Raw genomic sequence first — 15,904 nt, forward strand, 5'->3', positions numbered from 1 at the left:
AACGTCTCCGCCTGAGGGCATCGCTGGGCAAGCCGCTTCCCGCGGCTCAGAGGGTCCGCGCTCTCCCCCGCTGCTGCTCGGCCTCCTCGATGCGCGGAGGCAGGAGGCGGCGGCGGCGGCCACGACGCGGGTTTCGTTCGCTGCCTGCGAGCTCCGGGCGGCCAGCAGCCGAGCCAGCAAGCCAGCAATCGGCCGGCTGCTTCTAATCTTGCCTGCCCGCGCCCGGCTCGGCTCCTGCGCCCTCGCCCGACCGCGCTGCCCCTCTCGCCTTTCTCCCCGCCTCTCCCGGCCGACGGTGCTCGCGAGTAAACTGTCTTCATGAGCCCCGAGGATGTCCGGAAAGCATTATAAAGGCCCCGAAGTGAGCTGCTGCATCAAGTATTTCATCTTTGGCTTCAACGTCATCTTCTGGGTAAGGCGTTCATTTTATTTTTATTTTATTTTTATTTTATTTGTTTCTGTTATGCGTGATGGTGCGGTTTCTGCGGGGAGAAGATAGGTAGATCCGCGCGGAGGGAGGGAGGGAGGGCGAGAGAGAGAGAAACGCGCGTGGCGTGGAGCGCAGCGAATCGCCCCTGGCAGGTTGAAGGCGTTTTTTGGGGGGGTCTTTGTCTATCGGTACAGTGGAGTCGGGGGGGGGGGGGGGCTCGGTTGAGCCTTAGGAAACCCTGGGACAGTTTCACAGAGCCTTTTTATTCCCTTCCAAATCGTGGATTTGCTTTGCGTGACGTCCCCTTTTCCCCGAGGGCTTTTGAAAGCGATGCCTAGGTGGTTGCTTCTTATCCTTTTGGCCAGGTAGACCTTGGGGGTTAAAGGTGTGGACCTTCTCCCCCAATTTTCGTTGCTTCCAGTTATTATTTATTTAAAAAATACGCCTGGTGAAAGCAAGATTCTACTCTATCAAGAAGCCCTAGAAACTGTAGTCTTTTTTTAAAAAAAGGGTTACGCAATGGATAGAGAGGTGAAAAAGAGGTTTTGATGGGTTTCAGCTAATTTCATGGAAGAGCCATAGAAGAGCTTACAACTTACCAAGCTACTACATATTTATGTGTGTTTTAGAATAAGGCAAGGTTAGAGGTAGCATTTTTTTTCCTGAATAAACATTTTTGGGGGCAATGGGTATCTATTAACCTGGCACCTTCCAGATATGCTAGAAATGATAATGTTACCATTGATGAACTGACATTGTTGGATAATGAAATGTCTGCAAGCAAAGAACCAGGCTCGGAGACTACTAAGGACTCCACATGGATAATCTTATTGAACAACTGGAAATTATGTTGGTTGGAAATTGTGAATCTGAGATTTGTAGCTGATCAAAGCCATTGAGAGTTGGACAGCCACGAGCTTAAACGATTGTTATTGTATCTGGAGAGCTTCAGGTTGGGAAATCAGATGTATGTCAAGCTTGTTATCCTCCTGACTGACCTCCTTTAATTGGCTTCTCTGCTGTATGTAAAATTGGTGCTGTGTACTGAAATATCACAATACTTTCTCCCTACTTTCTCCCTTGCTTGTTCTTGATTTATGATAGTTTTCACTACCTCTTTACATTTACAAATATAAAAAATAAATTTTCCCATTATTATTCCCTAAATTGGATTTCTAGGAGAACAGACAGTTCATGCTAAAATGTCAGAACTAGGATGTTGGTTGATAGTATACATATCAGACCATTTTTTAGCTTTTAAATTTTGGGTGGGCTGGACTCTTGTGGGGGATGATAAGAATGTATACTAACATATCTGGAGACCCTTAGGTTGGGAATGTGTGCCAAAATTGTAGCAAGTAATGTTGTTTTGTTCAGTGTACTTGGCTTGTAGAAGATCATATTCCATGAAATTTGCTAGTGGCTGGTGCATTACATAAAGGACATAGATTTTGCATTAAGTAATCATACATAGTGAAGGTGCACAGAATTGCATCTGAGTGATTGTGAAAGCAATCTGGACAAAGTCTTCCATTGCTATATGGGGAAATTCATTAAAAGCCATTCCCCTCTGTTATTACATATTGAAATGAAGGAAGTGCCAAGTTTTGATTAGTTTTGGCATTCTGGTCAAAAGTTAATGGAAACGTGGCCAGTGGCCTAAGACAAGAGAAAGGTGTTAATGTTGTTATTCAATTTGCCCATTGAGAAAAGGCCTTCAATCATCTAACAATCTGGGCTGTTGTCCAGAAAAGCTTTTGCTTTTGTAAATGTGAATGATATTGCAAGATTCTTGCTTGTTAGTGGGTCTCATCCTGGAAAATAAAGCCTAATACTCCTATAAAGGCAGAGAAATGCATGGTTTTGCTAGATGCCAAGGACTCTTGTCTTGTGAAAACCAAAGATTTCTACAAGTCTAAAAGTCTTCAAAGCTGTTTACATCAGCTTTGAAGGACACTATTAGCTATGCTAGCAATCCTGCATTAAATTTGTATTCTGATATGACTATTTATAAATGTCCTAGATTGAGTCTGAAATTATTTTTAAAGATTGTAGCCTTGTAAGTGCATGTATCTCTGCAATCCATTCTGAAGAAAGTGATGAATTTAGAAGAAGCCCTAGACCATTCTGAGAAAATACTGTTGAATTTTGATTAGCACAAAAGCAGCCACATAGATGGATTTTTCTCCATGACAATCCTGTCCTTAACCTAGGCTCTGCGCTGGCCTGAACTTCGAAGGTTGATCATGACTATCACACATTCAGCATTGTTGCAAGGTGAAATAGTCACTGAATAAATGGTCATTAAACAAGGATCATCTGTACTTCAAAATCTTATACCTGTATTCCACTAATACTGAACATCAGGACTGTCAAGGTGCTTAGATTTGGCCTGCGGGGCCACCCTAGAAACAGCGGACTGGCCCGTGGTGCCTCTGCCAGCAAAAATGGAGCTCAGGAGGGCCTCCCCCAGTGCGCGGCTCTCCCAAGCTCCGTTTATGCTGGCAGAGTGCTCAGGCCACCACAGGCGCCCCCGACACGAGTGACCTCGAGCTGGCCATGTGTCCCCTACCCCCCTCGAGGTAAGCACAAGCCTGATGCAGCCTCAATGAAATCAAATTTGACATTCCTGCCATACATGATCAACAAGTATCATCCAAGAGCCAGTTCAGTGTAGTGTTTAAGGCATCAATCTAAAAACTGGGAGACTGGCTATTTATAGTTCCTAATCTGCCGAGACTTTACTGATAGGCTGCAAAATCACTTCCTGATTGGCTTAGCTGCTGTGATGTCAAGGAATAGATCAGAATGTAAATTACAAAGTTATTATATCAACATAGTTTCATCTGCATTCTGCAAGCCTGTTTAAACGCACAGTACATTTTATATGCAAATTTTATTTGCTTTTAACCTGAGGCTAGTGTAAATATTTAGATTTACTTTTTCATGTATCATTTGCTTCAGCATTACTAGCATGTAAAGCTATAAATCTGACTCTGTAACTTATTAGTTAGAGACAGGTCATCATGAATCTTTCCATGACTGTGGCTTGAGCTGTCTTCCTGCATGTTGGCTTGTTTGGAAAGTCCTAGGATGATTATATCTGTAGGGGCAATGGCACATTTGAATAGGTACTTAATTTAATCCTAAACTGAAATGCTTGTGTAGACTTCACAAGTTGGAACATGCTATGCTTGTATTAATAATACTCCCTTTAAAACCTTAAAATAAATGTATTAGTCAGAGGATTGCATTCACGTCAACTTACTTGCCCCCATGCTGAAAACATGATTAGAGGTTTTATTTGCATGTCCAACTACTAGGAAAATTAGACTGGTGTGTACAAGGAATAAATCTTGCGATTAGAAGCCCTGCCTATAAGCAGGGAAGGGTTTTACTTTGGCAGCAGTACCAGGTGATACATCCATGGTATGTGGATTGAATCACAATTGCATGTTCTAGTTTACCTTTTTTCTAGTGATTGAAGTCGGTTGTCTTTTTAATTGAAGTTTAATTTTCTTTGTAAGTGCATAATATATTTATCTAAGAATTGATGTCTTTGCATTTTATTTTAGTACATTATGTTTAAAATTTGCTTAGGGAGAAAAAGCTTGCATTTATAATGGAGAAGATCAAGCACAGATCTGCTTGGGAAAGGGAGAAATGGCAGTAATTGCCATTTCCCATGTCAGTCAAATGCTGACTGATGAAAAACAGGCATAGCTAGTCCTTGAGTTATAACCACAATTGGGACCAGAATTTCTTTTGCTAAGCAGGGTGATGGTTAAGTGAGTCACATCCAACTTTATGACCTTTTTTTTTTGCCATAGTTAAGTGAATCATGTGGGTGATAGGTAAATCCTGCTTCTCCCATCAACTTTGCTTGTTGAAACTGGCTGGGAAGGTTGCACATGGTGACCATGTGACTTTGGGATACTGAAACTGTTGTAGAACATGCCAGTTGCCAAGTGACAAATTTTGATCACCTGACCATGGGGGAAACTTCGATAGTCGTATGTCTGAGGATTATTCATAAGTAATTTTTTTAAAGCACTGTTGTAACTTTACAACCAACTTGAATGGTTGTAAGCCAAGAAGTATCTGTAGGATATTAGCTTAAGAGATCCTGCAGAAGGTTAGAATTTTTCTTAACAGGTCACTGCAGAAGACTTGAGCTTCTGTACCAGCCAAATCAGAAGCTAATGTGGGTTTTTTTTTCTGTCTTCTCTAGCAAAACACAACATTGCCTTAGAGAAACTAATTGGGAAAAATCCCTAATGCTTTTTTGTAGACCGATTAATGTTAGTACTTGCTTACATTGAAATATATTTTAATAAAACAGTTTAGAATGATAATTACATTTGATTAGGGAAGCTGCAGTAGACAATCTACTTTCTAGATTTCAGCTGAGTTGTAGGTAAATCATGAAATAATAATAAGGAATACAGGATAACAGATTTGGAAGGGACCTTAGAGGTCTTCTAATCCAACCTTGTGCCCAAGCAGGAGACACGGGCCTATACCATTTCAGACAAATCGCTGTCCAATTTCTTCTTAAAAACTTCTACTGATGGATCATTCACAACTTCTGGAGGCAAGTCATTCCACTGATTAGTTGTTCTAACTGTCAGAAAATTTATCCTTCTAGTTGGATCTCTCTCTGATAAATTTCCATCCTTTATATCTAGCCTTCCCCTCAGGTGCTTTGGAGAATAGGTTGTCTCCCCTTCTGTGACAAATAACATGGTTACAGGGTTTTTGGTGAGCTTTCAGGATTTGATGAAAGACATAGCACAAAACACTTCTTGAATATATATTTTGCTGTTTAGTTAAGACAAACCGCATTTATTTTCCATTTCAGTAACATTCCTTAGCAAGGTGACTTACATTTAGCGAAGCCAAATCTACCTATCCACTATTTTCATAACTGTTTTACTGATAAACAGCAGGAAAGGAGGAAAAAACCCCACAGTTTGAAATTTAAAATGAATGGTAAAGGACCCTTTATTTCTAGGTTAATGCAGCTTGAATGATCTCTAATGGCATAGTGTGTACTTTGTAATTTGGGTTTAATCTGTGTGTATAGTGCTGTGTTGTACAAGACTCTAACTTTTTCTATTTTGAGTTGAGAAAATATTTAAAAGTACTAGCTGACAGTACATGGTGTCTCCTCTCCCTTCTGACTTCCCTGGGGTCATACTCCACCAGGTAGATTATGGGCTATGCTGGTCCTCTTCAATTGGCATCTCTGGATTCTTCTGTCATTCCTGACATGGATCAAAATTGCTCAGCCCATCTCAGAATCACCTGCCAGCTTTGCTCATTAGTAAAACGCCTAAATCACATTAGTAAAACAAGGCATATCTGTGAGAGAATGGTGGACTTTAAGATGGATCTAGATACGCTGTTGACTTATCTAGATCCATCTTAAGGTTGCCAACCATTGCATTTCCTCCATCCTTTCATTGAGAAGCCTTGTTTTCTACCACTGTGCCTTATTCTGCCAGCTCAGCAGCCCCACTTTCTCCTATTCTTATGGGGACTCGTACTCTGAACAGCTCATTTCTTGGCTACAAAAGGTGTCACGTCTTTTTGATAAATTCAGGAGCTTCTGTAGCTTGTCATAACATACAGTGATTTCTGGAATACATTCATAAAAAAGGATAGGATGGTTGAAACTCTAACGCAGACTCATCACCCATCTGCAAGGCATCAGTTTGTCCAAGTCAATAACTTAAGGATGTACAACAAAACATTTTAATACGTTCTTACACTGGGTATCTGTGCATAGCTTTGGAGATTTGCTTACTAGCCTTAAAGTGCAGTAGCAAAATTATTAAGATTAAATCATGCAGTGAAATGAGTTATGCAATGTGCATAGTTTAGCAGGGCAGGGTGCTAAACGTCTCTTGGTACAATTTGAATGGAGAGAGTAGGGGAAAACAACCAAGCTTAATTCTTTAGTGCCGAATATGTACAGTCCAATGTTATGTTACTCAAAGCATACTGGAATGTCCAACCTGTCACCTTGTTATGATCATAGAGGATGCACATGTTCAGTTTCACTAGTTTGGTTGTTGTATGGAGTGGCAGCTGATATATTTATCTCTAGTTATAAGCTGTGTGCTGGACTCAGATGGCGACTGGAGGCAATTCATTAGTGGCAAATGGGAATCTATGGTAACAGCAGTTTACTTGGCAGCTTCCCCAGTCCAAGATTTATGTGCCCTGGATTTTAAGAGCTGGGAAATGCAATGGCTGAAAACTGAAGATTTACATGTGCGTACCCTAATTTGTCTGCCATTCCTCATTGTGATTTTAGCTTCTTGTACATTGAAAGCTTCCTTTGAGGATTTTAACATTCAACTGCTACTCTTAGGGCCGCATAAGAAAATTCTCTGAAATGATCTTGCAGAAGTTCTGGGGTTAAATCCCTTCTACCTTCCTTGCCCAGATCCCACAGGAGATATACAAAAGCATGAAGGCACATTCTTGATATAGATCCAGGGTGGATAAAAATCAATGATTTTTTAAAAAAAATAAAAAAAAATCAGATTTTTTTTATTTTTATCGGATTTTTTTTATTTTTATCGAATTTATTTTAATAAAAAACTTTTGGGGTAAAAATCTATCGTAAGATAGTTTTCTATTTAAGATACATAAATAATTTAGTTTATTCAGCATGAAATGGAGTTTAGTTATGTAGCATGAGGCTGTATATTCTGCCACACTGGGACTATCGGTGAGTCAGCAGTGGGTCAAAGGAGTAGCAGAGATGACAGTTGCTCTTTAAAAATTATGATTTAAATCGAGTTGATTTAAATCAAGCTTTTTTACTAGTGATTTAAATCATGATTTAAATTGTTATTTAAATCAACTCAATTTAAATCAAATCCACCCTGTATAGATCCCAAGTTCCTTGTTTGGCTCCTGTCTATGATAAAGATGAGATCAGTTAGAAATGCTTCTAAAGACCAAATGATTCCATTTTTGTCTTTTTGAGACTAGACTAATACTAAGTCATGGTTTATTCTGGGTTGTCAACATGTACTTCTCTCCCTCAAATAGGTAGAACCAAATATGGACTTCTTTTCTTAAACATGTTATGGGATTGGGGAAGCTTTAAAGGACCCAATAGGTTTTAAAGCCTCCTAGATCCTTATTTTGTCCCTTACAACTCAAAATCTCTTCCCAAATGAGCCTGTGCATAAGTCGCCTTCATGATAAACCACCCAGTCCTGAGGTGGTCTTCAACCTGACATTAGTTATACTGCTTCTCCCCCCCTCCTCCATAAACCACAAAAATGAGTGTATTTTTCCAACCTACTAAATTATAACTTTAAAGCCACAGTGATTGAGTTCAGAATTTCTTCAAGGCACCCTGTTCTCAACTTTGTCCTTCAGGTCTTCCGCCTGAAGTGCACCCATCACTGCTGTAATTGAGTCTATCCGCCTTGCTGCTGGTTTTTCTTCTCCTTCTCTTGCTCTCCAGCTTTCCCAGAATTGTAGGCTTCTCAACAGAACTAGATATTTGCATAATGTTTCCAAAATATGATAATTGGGCCAGGCCATTTGATTCTCAAGAAGTCTGGATCGATTGATTCTATGATCCATTTGCTTCTTTTTTTGGCTGTCCGCAGTATTCTGAGGAGTCTCCTCAAATGCCATATTTCAAAAGCTCCAATGGTCATTATATACTGCTGCTTCAAAGTCAAAGTCAGAATCCAACTTTCACTTCTGTGGAGTGTCTAAAAAAAAGAAAGAATCTGTATAGTCCTAATCTTTGTAGGTATAACGTAGTGCAGAGGTGGGTTCTAAATTTTTTACTACCGGTTCTGTGGGCGTGGCTTATTTTGTGGGTGTGGCTTGATGGTCATGTGACTGTGGGCGTGGCTTGATGGTCATGTGACTGGGTAGGCATGGCCAACTCAATGTCACGTCAAGGGGTGCCTCGCCTGGCCCCTCCCCTCCCAACCATTCCTTGTCACACACAGCCTCAACAGTTCTGTAAAAGCAATCTAAAACTAAGGAGAAACTTCCTAACAGTGTGAACCCAATATAGGTCCAGAAATATTTCAGTCATAATTTCACATATAAAATAGCCATTCATGTAATACAATCTGCATAGTGTTCAAAACAGTCATTAGTATTATGGCTGATGTTTGACAGCAAGCCTAAAAGTCAAAGATTACAAGAGTGCTTCTTTCTCTGTATGTATACAAAACATCACATACCAGGAATAGCATATTAAGATGGACTTGTAGTGGCACTTGAATGTGATTTCCAAGACCATCATTGCTATCCTATTCATCATTGCCTGTGCTTCATGTCTTTTGACTGCTGTTTCTCTATCCTAAAAAAACCAGAAGAATATTAGCAGTTTGCAAATCTATAAGTGTGCGTCATGCTTGGCTTTGGCAGTACTTTTACTGCTCAAAAAGTTCACTCCCCCCACTTTTTTTGTAACATTCAAGACCTGTGCAGTTTTTATTTACAAGCAGCTCCCACTGAGTTTCTTGGTGCGGCAGCTGCATTTTTCAGGTCGATTTAGTTTTCATCCAGTGTGGAAAAAGATGCGAAAAGGCCCCAAAGGTGGCATAGCCAGTTCTTTACAATTTGCTAAAATGAATGAAGAACAAACATGGACGTGCAGGCAGCCTAGTGGAGAAATATTGCCAGATAAGGGGTTCCTGGAAGAAAGAATCATCTTCCTGTTTTTTGGAATCAGTGGAATGAGTTTGATTTTCTTGCTAAAGGAGGAGGCAATTGTTCGCTTTGGTAGATAATGCCCTGTGTACACCTAATGTTTCTGGTGTGAAGGGAAATCCAAGAGAAAACAAAATACAGCAAAGGAGTTGTTTTCCCACCAATAAATGAAATGTGTACAAACGCTATGAACCAGGAAGGCCTTTTCATTTGGAATTTTGCTAGTACTTTTAATAAGACAACTTTGAGCCTCTGTTCGATATTTATAAAGTGGGTATAAAATTCCCTACATTCACACAGTGCCTTGTAATTCTGGATTTGCCAGCCACAGTGTATTGAAGAAATAATAGTTGGCTGGCTTTGCACAATATGGTATACTAGAAGTATTCAGAGCCACATAACGATTTAGAACATTGTTTGATTTAGGTTATACGGGCTGAGCCAAAAATCCTGGTTTGCAGACCTTAATGTCTGAATTCACAGACTGGGCTGAATCAAAATCAAACAAACCATAGCCCGACTAATGGGGCATATGAAATTAACCCACTTGGGCTTCATTAGGAAACTACAGAGCCCCAGATACTTTGCAGAAAAGGATGGGAGAAGAAACACAACTAGGATTGGTTGGTATCTTAAGCAACCCATACATGGTATAGATGGAGAGCAGCCGCACATAATAGCTCTCTTGTCTCAATTTGGCTATGCATGGAGGAAAAGAATGTCTTCTTTCTAATCAATCAGCCCCTACCAGCCTGCAAATACCTCTGTCTTCTATTTCTGCCAGGCACTATTCTAAACTCTGGAAAAAGCATAATGCTGCCTCTGATACTGGCTTTAACTAAACGTTAGGGAAGGTTTTCTTGGACTGAAAGCTATCAAGAGGTTTCTTGTGTCTTTACTAATATCTTCCTAGACTACTTGGCCTCTCATATTTGTTCTTTCTTTATACTTTGCCCTAGAGAACGCGCTCCTCACAAAATAGCTTCCAGAAGTTGATGCAAAAAAAATTGAAATAAAATTGGGAATTACAAATAATAAGGAATAAATCAAGAGAAGGCCTTGGAGAAAGCCTACTGAGGAAAGAACAATTTGTTTTAACTCTTAATTTTCCCCAACTACAACTTTACAGGGTTGAAAGTTCTTTGCGAATCTAATTTGGATGCTTTCTTGATGCTGTATTGTGTACTGCTGTAAACAGGTAGGACATTAAATCTGGGCGGTGGTATAGATTCAGAAGTTTCTAGTGTTATGGATGGTGCCATGGCTTTGGAGATGATACTCTAGCTAGAGATACAGGTTGACTGTAGCTTTGAACCAGATTTCTTCAGCTAATTCCTCCAAGAACTGGTGAGTGACAGGGTACTTCTAGAATTTGGTAGTAAGCAAAAGTAAAATTGATTTTAATAAACAGTATGCTAATATATAGGATTCTGTCTCAAAAGGATCCAGGAGGAAGAGAAACTTGATAGGTGGAAATGCCTCAAAAAGGAATTATTAAAAGCACAATTTCAGTTGAGTGAAAAATAGAAGAATGTGAAGGGCAAAAAATAAGAAACATAAGCTGAACTACTCATTTTGAGAGCTTTAACAGTATTTTCCAGTACTTAAGAGTGTCATAGAAGAGATATCACAGGAGCAGAACAGTTCCATATCTCCCTAGAATACAAGCCATAGAATAAGTTACTTAGTTTCTAACTTAATTTACAGGAAGATAGGTTCCGGATGAAAAACTTCCTAATGGTAAGAGGAATCCAATATTGAAATCAGTAGTTTCCTAGACGTTTTCAAGTAAAGGCTGTATAACTCAGGACTGTTTACATTTGTAATTCTGCACTGGGAGTTGTAATTGACACCTCTGTCATTTTGAGAGATGCATTCAGTTTCAGTTTCCTTAATTCTTAGATGCAATGTGAGTTTTCCAGCTTACTGGGTATTGTCTTTTGTTTTGTGGTCTTTAACTGGGATAGGAGATAGTTTGTATTTCCAAGGTTGCTCACTTTAATGTAGTTCTTCCAGTGATTGGCCCTAAGTATTAGAATGCCCTATCCAGAAACTTTTTTCTTTTGAACTTGCAATTTTGTATTTATCTAATTGATACGCTATAGTATAAATAATGTATTTATCTACATAATAAAGTTATATTCATAGTAAATACACATTTTATACTTTTATAATTCTTTTATAAGGAGTTGTTTTATGTAGCTAAGGCATTGATTTAAAAACAGAGGTGTCAAACTCAAAGCCTGGGGACCAGATCCAGCACATGGGGTGCTTAGATCTGATCTGTGGGGCCACTCTGGAAACAGTGAAAGACCGGCCTATGGTGCCCTGGCAATGGATTCGCTGACAGTGGATTGTAGGAGGCTGTCACAGCTGAAAACAGAGCCCGGGAGCCCGTTTTCACTGGCAGAAGTGCTTGAGTGACGTCGAGTTGGCCACGCCCATCCTGCCCACGCTCACTCGGCCCCCCAAGGTCAAACACAACCCTGATGTGGCCCTCAATGAAATTGAGTTTGACACCCCTGATTTAAAAATGTAACAACTTTTAAAAAGTCAGTTTATAAAGACTTATAACAAAATGAAATATAGGCGGCAAACCTGTACCTCCTTATTTTGGAGTAGATCCCATGGAAATAAAGGGGGTTAACTTTTCATTATAGTTATCCTATAGATTTTTTTTTTTAAAAAAACTCTTCTTGCATAAGAGCATATGGTATTAGCATTTTGTGTTCTTCAAGTAATTCCTGTCATTTTTGTATTTAAGGTTTTACCCTCACTGACTATGTGGACCATTTCTGGTATGACTGGAAGAGAGTTAGTGGGGATAAGGAAACCAAGTTGTAGAAGGAGAAAAGGATGGCTTTAAGGTCTTTTTGGTAATAATTCTACCTGGTGTCATCCCCCCCCCCCAAATCTTGTACTTGCTATTCACCACAAGAAAGAAACCCAAATATTTTTGGGAAGAAGGGTGGGGAAAAAATTGAGATAGGAATCACAGCAACAGCAAATACTTAAAACTCATCCCCCTATAAAGTATCCCTGGTACTTTGATTTATTCTCATTTCTTTGAAGTAGGGTTGATTTTAGAACTGACCCCCAGATATTCATAGGAATAATGCCTGTTTGTTGTGTGTGGCAAAGCTTGTTATATAATCCAGTGAAATCAAGAGTACAAAAGCTTCAGAAGTAGGCAGATGTTGGCAAGTGGGAGACATTCAAGCTGGCTGGCCATATAAAGTAAACTACAAATAAGCTATATTGAAAGTCTGCCTACTAAGTCTAAACAAAATGAATGTTAATTGGAAAAAAATAACTTGGGGCTTTTGTGCCATTGTTTGAAATTCTAGTGAAGGATGTTCTTTAAAGAAGTTTTTGTTTGGAATGAAAGGCCTGAAGTCTAATTTTTCTAAATTCTGTGGCAGCAAGCATACCAATTTAAAAAACAGAGCAATTGTCAAACAAACTAAAATTCTGTTCCCCCCCCCCCCCCCCCCCGCTTCAGATATGGAGTTCAAATATATTTCTGGTGACCCTCCAGTAGTTTGGCAGGAGAATAGTTTTCATGTTGATAGAACTACTGCTACCTTAAAAAACTGGTAGTTTAATAATGGTACAGTGGGATGTATGGTAGTTATCCCATTACGTATCAGCCTTGGGGCTGTTATAAAAATTCTTTAAAAAGCAATTAATAGGGTAGATGAAAGAACAATGAAGGCTTACTAATACCGCTTAGGAAAAGCAGATTGCTGGACTAAATAGGTTTTTAAACTGATCCAGCACTCTCCTTTCATTCATTCATTTTGGATCTTTTTGGGAGAACAAAAACCATGTGAAAAAACAGTAAACACCAACATTTAAATCGTCGTTTAAAATCTGAGCATTAAAAGACTTGTCTACAAAATAAACCTACAAATTCCAGGGGAAAAACTTAGGCCTGAAAACTAAAAATGGTAATGATATGATCATGTCTTAGGAATCATAGTTCTCTCCTTCACTTCCAGACCATCATCCTCATAACTCTCCTTTCTCCAGTCATTTCCACCTTCCTGTGGTAGAGATATATCTCACCTAATGAAGTTCAGTATGTTTGTCAAAAAAGAAGAGTTTACCATTGAGAACCAGGGATATGGTCATCTGATAAAAATGACTTAAGAATAGTCACAGTCACAAGGAAATTTGAACCTAAATTTCAAGTTGTGTCCTTTTAACCACAAGCTGACATAGCTCTCCATAGTCAGCACACACAATTCCATACTTGTTCAGCCATTGCTATTCTTCCTGGGCTTGGCTAGTGACATGGTGAAGGAGATAATACTCCTAACTTCTAGGCTCATATCTCTTGGCAAACTCAAGTGTAAGAAGCGTGGCTATGCTCGGTGGTCTCATGTGACGTGCTTCACAAAATGGGACAGATCTGCTTCGGCTAGCTGATCCATCTTGCAATCCTTCTAAGAATTATTTAAGACAATATTTCTCAACCTTGGCAACTATAAGATGTATGGACTTCAACTCCCAGAATTCCCTTGCTGGAATGGCTGGTTGGGAAATTTTGGGAGTTGAAGTTCACTCATTTTAAAATTGCCAGGGTTGAGAAACAGTGATTTGAGAGAATGGTGAGCCAACAGAGTCTTCTCCAACTTCCAGCACTTCTCAACTTGTTTCTCCTTCTAGAGAAAACTTATTTCTAGGCAGAATATAAATTCATAACGCAGAATCCCTACTACAGTATCTCTTCTTGCACATCTTTATATTTATGGCTACTTGGAAGAAAGAGAACACTGATGTTCTGGTATCTTACACATCTTAATATATAAAAGTTGGGTGGTTTTTCCCCCTAGTTACCATATTTGGCAGGAACAGCGTGTTTTGATTTTAGATTACCTTGAATGCAGTGGTGGGATTCAGCCAGTTCGCACCACTTCGGGAGAACCGGTTGTTAATTTTCTGAGCAGTTTGGCAAACTGGTTTTTGGAAGAAATCATTAGGACAGAGAACAAGTTGTTAAATTATTTGAATCCCATCACTGCTTGAATGTATTTTGGAGGAATCTTTTAAATTGTAAGGCTGTCAACTTGTTTTCTTACATCCAAATGATTTAATTCCTGCATACAAAAGCAACTATCTTGGGACCAAGATTAACCCAGGAAAACAAAACCCAGGATAATCAAAAACACATTAAAACCCATCAAGCTGCAGGAGCTTCCAAGGGGAATTAAGAATAAAAGGCTCAGAGTCACACTTCCAAGGCTGCTTGCAACCCAGGAACGCTTGAGCCCTACTCTTCTTGCCTTCCTGAATTAAAGGATCCCTTTTCTGGCAGCTGCTTCCGTGTCTATTTCTTCTCAGCATAGGTGACTGCTTCCCAGCTGGGAACGAACCAGGGAAATTTCTTCCAACACCACATTCTCATCCTAGGTTCAGGTTTTGTTTTATCTGATTTTGCCTTTGTAATGGATCTTCTTTCTGTCTTTCAAGATCATCTTCTCTGCTGGCTAAAATATCTCACCACTTAAGCTATCTGACTGAGAATAAAGTACATGAAAAGAGAATCAATTGTTTGAAAGAAAAACGAGCTACATAAATAAATGTAACTTATTTTATAGGGCACATTCCCCATCCCTTTCAAACAAGAAATCATATTCTTGGTAATCTCTCTCTCTATATAATTGTACAGATTCCAGATGGAATAAAACCAACTTTGCATCTTGTTGCAGTTAAAAACAATCAAATGTATTGCTTGGATATGCCGTGGTTTAAAAGAAAGACTGTTGCTTTCAACTCTTTTCACCCTGTGGACCTTTTTGTTTCATATTTAAATTAACTTTCTGCTAGCCAGAAACACTTTGTCTACGTACTCCAAGGATAAAGCTGGCTTTGCTCTTGAAAAGCATATAATTCCCTTTCCAATTTTAGATGGGAGTTACCTGGCAGTTCTGGCCAATTGTGATGTTTTAATTTGGACATTGATAAGAAGAAAAAGGTTTTTACACGATACACAGTTCAAATATTTGATTTTTGTAGCAGTCTTCAGTCTCTTCCAAACACATAGTGGATGATTAAAGTTGGGTGGCCTAAGGCTTAAGCAATAGGTTCTTCAAGCCAGTTTGAAAAGCTGCCATTCCTAGGATTTCTGGGAGGATAAAGTTGTTAGATACCACCAAGAGGTTGGCAGCTATCATATTACTGGTTTAGATTTCCAGGTTTTATAACATAATAGGATGCTAATGAGAATCTCACCTCGTACAAATCTTTCTGAATTACAAGGCAACATATGCTGTTACAAATCTATGGGCAGTATTCATGGAATTATGACTTTGGTGACAAGGAGGTGACTTTTCTTCTAAGTTCCCAAAGGGCAGGGAAGAATTACAGCGGACTTCACCCGGGTCACAGCAATAAATCTCTCTGAAAGTTTCACCAACAAGTGTCTTATATTGTTTTACCCTTCCTCTTCAAAATATCAAGTCTCTTTAGATTAACCTTTTAATGAGATTTGAAAAATGTCCAAAAAGCTATTAGGAAAAAAAAAATCGGATGGAAACTCTTAATTTAACAAAATGCAGAGCAAAAAAACAAAGGATATTTATTTAACCTTTACAGCAAATTAACGAATCTAGGATTGGAGCATTTCCATACATCATTTGTTGCTGAATTCTTTGCACTGTGTTTGAAGAAGGTTCATCTCCTGCAGAAGTTATGGAAAAAGTAAAGATTTGCTGTGGCAGCATTTCCTGAATCTTTCCTCATGCTTAAATGTTCCAATCTGTT

The 15,904-nt window shown here is 39.2% G+C and overlaps 1 protein-coding gene across 1 annotated transcript in view; it reads left to right on the forward strand.

Moving 5' to 3' along the window:
- The first annotated feature begins 316 nt into the window (after positions 1–316).
- Positions 317–15,904, forward strand: part of TSPAN5 (tetraspanin 5) — a 53,198-nt gene continuing 37,610 nt past the window's right edge. Inside the window, exon 1 of the mRNA XM_070948377.1 lies at positions 317–412. Coding sequence (XP_070804478.1) covers positions 332–412 — 81 coding nt within the window. The 5' untranslated portion in view covers positions 317–331. The remainder of the gene's footprint in view (positions 413–15,904) is intronic.

This window comes from Pituophis catenifer, unplaced genomic scaffold (genome assembly GCF_029215685.1).
Source record: "Pituophis catenifer annectens isolate HBS135680 unplaced genomic scaffold, rPitCat1.0.hap2 SCAF_8, whole genome shotgun sequence".
Classification (NCBI taxonomy): Eukaryota; Metazoa; Chordata; class Lepidosauria; order Squamata; family Colubridae; genus Pituophis; species Pituophis catenifer.